This window comes from Mustela putorius, unplaced genomic scaffold (genome assembly GCF_011764305.1).
Source record: "Mustela putorius furo isolate JIRA1106 unplaced genomic scaffold, ASM1176430v1.1 tig00001130_pilon_pilon_pilon, whole genome shotgun sequence".
NCBI lineage: Eukaryota > Metazoa > Chordata > Mammalia > Carnivora > Mustelidae > Mustela > Mustela putorius.
The window spans coordinates 59,019-65,543 of NW_025421584.1; the positions used below are offsets into that span (position 1 = coordinate 59,019).

General features: G+C 39.2%; 1 protein-coding gene across 1 annotated transcript in view; it reads left to right on the top strand.

Moving 5' to 3' along the window:
• Positions 1-6,164, top strand: part of RAB18 (RAB18, member RAS oncogene family) — a 37,532-nt gene extending 31,368 nt beyond the window's left edge. The window contains exon 7 of the mRNA XM_004781630.3: positions 3,266-6,164. Coding sequence (XP_004781687.1) covers positions 3,266-3,441 — 176 coding nt within the window. The 3' untranslated portion in view covers positions 3,442-6,164. The remainder of the gene's footprint in view (positions 1-3,265) is intronic.
• The last annotated feature ends 361 nt before the right edge of the window (positions 6,165-6,525 follow it).

The window sequence follows — 6,525 nt, forward strand, 5'->3', positions numbered from 1 at the left end:
TGAGCTATTCCACTGTTAGAATCTTCTAGGAATTAAGAAATGGAAATAAAAGAACATCATCTATAGATAGAAGCTGGGTGCTATAAGTGGAAGATAATAGGGAGTTTTAGAAAGGAATTGAGTACTACCTCTTCTGCTTACTTGCTGGGTGTCCTTCATTTTGATACATTAGTTCAGAAAACGCTTACTGGACTCTGAGAATATAACAAACAGATGAGCAAAGTGGACAAAGTCCCTGAGCTCATGAAGCTCACATTCTAGTAGAGGAAACAGGCTTGAGTAAGTAGTGCTGTGAAGGAGAAGAGAGTATGACGGTGGGTGGGAGGTAATTCAGGGAAGTTCTTTGAGGTGTGCCATTCGAACTAGAATCCATAATATGAAGATCTAGAGGGAGGCTATCTCAGGTTGAGAGAATAGCAAATACTTCCTGAGGTGGGAATGAGTTTAGAATGTTTAAGGGACAGGAAGAAAGCTTGTGGGCTGGAGTATAGTGTATGTTGGGGGGAAAGGTGGTGATAATGGGAGATGAAGTTTAAAAGATCATTTTGGGCTTTACACAGGGTATGGTAAAGGAATGAATTTTATTCTAAGTGTGGAAAGCGGGGGAGTGGTGCTGTAATCTGATATTCTTTTTAAAAGACCTGTTTGTACAGAAAATGGCCCCTGAGAAGCAGAAGCAAGAGGCTTGCCATTCTCTTATAGTGGCCCAGATGAATAATGCTGGTGCCTTTGACTGTGGGAGTGGTTGTGGGTAGCTTCTGGAAGGTTGGCAGATCAAGGAGATATTTGGATAGTAAAGGTGACAGGCTCTGCTGATAGACTGGGTATTGAGGATGAGGAGAGAGAACAGTCAGGGATAACTCTGAGTCTCTGGCGTGAGCAAACTGGTGAACTGTGCTGCCATTAGCTGTGTGTGAGCGTGTGAGGTAAGAACAGGTTTGCGTAAGGGAGTGGGGAATCAGGAATTCTGCTTAGCATAAAGATGAACCATTTTTTTGAGAACCCGTGGACATGCTGGTCATTGACCTTTAGGTGGTATTTTAAGTCATGGAATTAAAGTGGCCACAGGAGTAACTGGAAGGAAAACAGCTGAAGATTGAAGCTGGGGTGCTCCGACAGTTAGAGGTCAGCAGCAAGAGGAGGAGTCAGCCAACAAGGCTGTGAATGACATTTTGGTGAGTGGAGGAATCCGAGGAGTGTTCAGTGAAAGTCAAGTGAACAAAGTATTTAAAGGAGGAAAGTGATCAGCTGTATCAACTGCTAGATGTTGAATAGGAGGAGGTCAGTAGATTTGACGAGATGGAGAACGTTGCTATTTTTTAAAAGAAAATGTCAATGGAGTGGTGAGAACAAAAACCTAGCTAGAGTACAGTTGACCCTTGAACAATGAGGGGTTAGGGGTCCTGACCTTGAAAATCCGCATATGACTTTTGCCTCCCCCAAAACTGAGCTGCTAATAGCCTCCTGTTGATCTGAAGCCTTACTGATAAACAGTTAACGCCTGCTCTGTATGTTCTGTGTCTTACATACTGGATTCTTACAGTAAAGTAAGCTAGAGAAAATGTTATTAAAATAATGAGGAGAAAATACCTTTACAGTTCTGTACTGTATTTATTGAAAAAAATCCATGTGTAAGTGGAATAGCACAGTTCAAACTGGTGTTGTTCAAGGTTGTTTAGAGTTTGAAGAAAAAATGTGAGAAAAGAAAGGGGAAATAGCGTAAGTAGGTAACTCTTTTTTTTTTTTTTTAATTTCTTTTCAGTGTAACAGAATTCATTGTTTATGCACCACACCCAGTGCTCCATGCAATCCGTGCCCTCTGTAATACCCACCACCTGGTTCCCCCAACCTCCCACCCCCCGCCCCTTCAGAACCCTCAGATTGTTTTTCAAGAGTCCATAGTCTCTCATGGTTCACCTCCCCTTCTGATTTCCCTCCACTTCCTTCTCCTCTCCATCTCCCCATGTCCTCCATGTTATTTGTTATGCTCCACAAATAAGTGAATAATTGACTCTCTGAGCTTGACTTATTTCACTCAGCATAATCTCTTCCAGTCCTGTCTACGTTGATACAAAAGTTGGGTATTCATCCTTTCTGATGGAGGCATAATACTCCATAGTGTATATGGACCACATCTTCCTTATCCATTCGTCCGTTGAAGGGCATCTTGGTTCTTTCCACAGTTTGGAGACCGTGGCCATTGCTGCTATAAACATTGGGGTATAGATGGCCCTTCTTTTCACCACATCTGTATCTTTGGGGTAAATACCCAGGAGTGCAATTGCAGGGTCATAGGGGAGTTCTATTTTTAATTTTTTGAGGAATCTCCACACTGTTCTCTAAAGTGGCTGCGCCAACTTAATAGGTAGCTCTTGATGACAGTTTCGCTTTGAAAGAGATTAGAGAGCCGGGGTGGCTGCGAGTCGGGTGTGTGGGCTGGAATGCAGGGTGGTTGGTTGCTTGGTTGGTTAGTAAGATGGACAGTAATTTCGGCAGGCTTTTGGGCTGACTGATACAATCCAGGAGTGGGGGCCCATGATTCTTCAGTGACTGAGAAGGGGTGGGATCCGAGGAGCTAGGAAAGGGGATGCACCTAGACTGCAGCAGGGGACAGTTCATCCGCTGTCACAGGAGCGAAGACAGAGCCTAAGGTTACAAGTGCCGGCAGGTTGGTGAGCCTCTTGGTAGGAATAGATCAGTAGCTCCTGTCAGATGGTTTCTGTTTTTCTTAACATAAAGTTAGGTGAAGAGCTGAGATAGAGGAGTTTTATGATAAAGGAGTAAGAGGGTCATCTCAGATAGTCAAAAATGTAATGACGAGGGAAAGGTAGGCTTGGGGGGCAGGGCTCGCTGTCCCCCATGAGTTTCTTGGGGGCCATAAATGCTCTTTTAAGGAGATCTGTATCTCATTGCCAGCACAGAACAGTCAGACTGTTCAGCTGGGAGCCTGAATTTCCTTATTCTGAAATGGGAATAATAATCCGTTTTGGGGGGGTTGACTTTAAAAACTAACTGAAAAATTAAGAAGGAGCTTTGGCATATCACAAAATTCCGGGCTCATATACCACTCTTCTTGTGGATAGAATTGAATAGCTCAACTTTGAGAGTTGGGGGAGGTTCACGAATATTAAACCTGTGGGAAGAAACTGCTGATTTGCCTCTGTATATACTATCGGCTGATATTTATGCCATAATAATTTTCCAGAAAAGCATAGGAATAGGACTGTAAAAGAATAGACTCTCACATTTTTTTCTTGACTTTCAGAGGCAAGTGCGAAAACCTGTGATGGTGTACAGTGTGCCTTTGAGGAACTTGTTGAAAAGATCATTCAGACGCCTGGACTGTGGGAAAGTGAGAACCAGAATAAAGGAGTCAAACTGACACACAGGGAAGAAGGCCCTGGAGGAGGAGCCTGTGGTGGTTACTGCTCTATGTTATAAACTCTGGGAAACTCCATCTCTTGCATATTTGATCAGATAGTGACATCTTTCTGTATATAAACTCTAACTGCTATTTTAGGGACCTTGCAGTTTGCACATATTTGTTTTGTATCATGGCAGTAAATATTTGCAAGAAATCCCACTCATCAGCTTTCCCAGGTACAATGTTATGGTAAGCATGCACAGTTTGCAGTCTACAGTTTTTTATGTAACATAAAATAGGTGTACTTTTTAAAGTACATTTGATTTTATGATTTACATTTATCATGTGATTAAAAAATCCACCTCTCTAGTCTATGTTGATACAAGGTCTACTTTTGGTCTTCTCTTTGCTTAACTGACTCCTATCAATTACTGAATTAATTGGTATGTAGAACTCCCAGAACCACTGGGAGGTATTCAGGTATCATCAGACCTGGCAGATTTCCTTTCAGGAATAATACAGAGCATGATTCCACAGCTTTTGTAGGATGTTTGCTGACAGATTCTCTTTTAGTACTAAGCAAAATTCTCTACAGGGTGCAGTTCAGGCCAATTTATAATTAAATCTGTTTGTTCTGATGATGCTTCTAAAACAGCATTGATGTTTTAAGAAGTTTGGTCTTACTTTTGAATTTTCTTCAATGAGTAGCTCAGTTGTTCACTGGAGTTTTACCTCTGTGACATGTACATTGGACTCTGACCCTTTGCGCAGCGTTTTTAGTTCTGTGGTGTTTGGCAGAATGGCAGTAAGGTTTTCTCCCATTTTGGTTTTGGAAGGAGAAGAATAGTGTGTTTATGTAACCCATGTAGTACTTACCACTTTAAAAACCAACACCTTTTTCTATAAATGTTGGTGGCGTCTGTCCGGGTATGTCCGTTGTAGTTTGTGTAATGTTTATGAACATCTGTATCTTATGACTTCCCTAAATGGCTAGTTGATATTCAGAAACCTATATCTGTGTTTTGAGGGTTGGGAAAAATAGAACACTAAATGACAATATGAGAAAGACGGATTGCTTCCAGATTTTGATGTGTGTGGGAAAATACTGTTGCATTGAAAATGTTGGTAACTTACTGTAACAAGTAGCCAATAGTTTATCAGAACCAACTTGTACAGACTAATAAATCTTTTCCACAGTATTCAGTTTTCTAACCTCTTGCTATTATACATTACTTTTTTTTTCACTCATATGTGACTTAATTTACATTGATACTGGCTATATGAAGCCCCCAAGTAAGTTATTTGTCCTTTCAGGCAGGTTAACCATGATAGCCTTCACTAAGATTTGACACTAATTTCTGGGCAGTTTGTTCTTTGTATACGTTGCAAATGATAGACTTTTTCTGGGTCACCTTTGCAATAACTTGTGATAGTGGGTTTACTTCAAGTTGGGTTCTTTATGAACTGTACATCTTCCACGTAAGAAAACCTTGCATTCTACTTGGTTCACGCTTGTGAGACTATATGTGATTAAAGGTTTTATACATTATATATGTATTTACTAAATATAAAGCATTTACTCCTTTACTGTTGGAGAAAGGTAGCTAACACATGTACTTACGATTTGTTTGTGTTACATTAAAGCTGTAGATTTGTATATTTATGTTGTGTCTGTATTGACAAGACATTTATTTCTGTTTATTGCTTTTTGCTCCTTGAGCTATATAATAATCTTTTTGTGCATTGGATTTTTGTGTTGATTTGGTCAAAATTTGGATACATATGAGTCACTTTTAAAAAACTAATTTTGTTTGATAGATTTATATTGTAACCTTTTATAGTTTTCGAAATAAATACAGCCTGCTTTCCCTAGATGCATTTGTGCAGGAGGTATTCTACGTTTCCCTGTTACTCTCATGGGCTGAGAGGAACATCTGAATATAGTGTTATTCAGATTCTCATCTGTTATATGGCTTTCACTCTACTGTTTTGTTGCAAGCTTATTTCCTAGTGGAGGTTTCATAACTGAAGTAGTTACCATATCTGAAATTAGTCACTTGGATAGCTGAGGATTTTGTTAATTCTTCATTTCCAAATTATTTGAAGTAGTTTAAAAGTGCCTTTTGCAGATGGTGCAAATTGGAACAATTGGAATGTCGTGTTTTGAATTGTAGGGGTACTGACACAGACCTAAATGAACAAATAAATACTCAGTTTATATTAGATTAATAGTTAACATTTATTGGAAGCTTCCTTAGGGCAGGTGTTGTTCCAAGAGCTGGATTATTTTTATTTCATTAAACCTCACAGCAACCTTAAGAGATTGCTTTGTACACCTACTATGCTCATTTTAACGATGAGGATAATGACACATAGGTTTTCTAGGTAACTCCCAAAGATCACAAAGCTTCATCAGTGATGGAGCTGGAGTCCAGTGAAGGCATTTTTCATATGTCCATGGTCTCAACCACCGTTCCTTTTGCTAAGGCTGCCTACTAGCTCTTTTGTTTTAACACAACAGGATTAAACACATTCTGTCAATTTTTTTTTTAGTCATTTTTTGTTATATGTAATAAGAGTAGGTCAGATTTCTTGGTTATAAAGTAAATTCCACTGATGTAAACTAACCAGGTAAGTCATTTGATCTAAAAGTTAAGGGAGTAGAGAGACTGGTCTCTTAGTCCTTTTCCTTCTTGGAATGGAAAGAAAATCCCTGACTTCGGAAAAATACAAAATCAGGAGATGTATGGGACCTTAACTTTGTAATTGGACCTGAGAAAAATTAAATCTGTGAATAGTCTCTTTTTTTGTTTGTTTGTTTGTTTGTTTGTTTAGAATAGTCTTTTGCTCAAAATTGAAATCTGGGGGACTGGGGGAATGTTTTCGTTTGAAGTATTTAATCGCCATATCTACAGATTCATACTTGGAGTTGACTTTATAATTGAACACAGTGGAACTGAACTTGATTTTGATTCATTGTACTTAGCATACTCAAAGAAGTATATGTGATTCTGCACAAGTTTGGAACTGTCACCCCATAGTTCATAAAAGAATCCTTATATCACTACCTTTTCTCTCTGTGGCATGGCACAGACCTACCTCATTTCCATAATATCTTTAAACACAATTCAGTATATAGTTTTTTGTATTTTCAAGCAAAC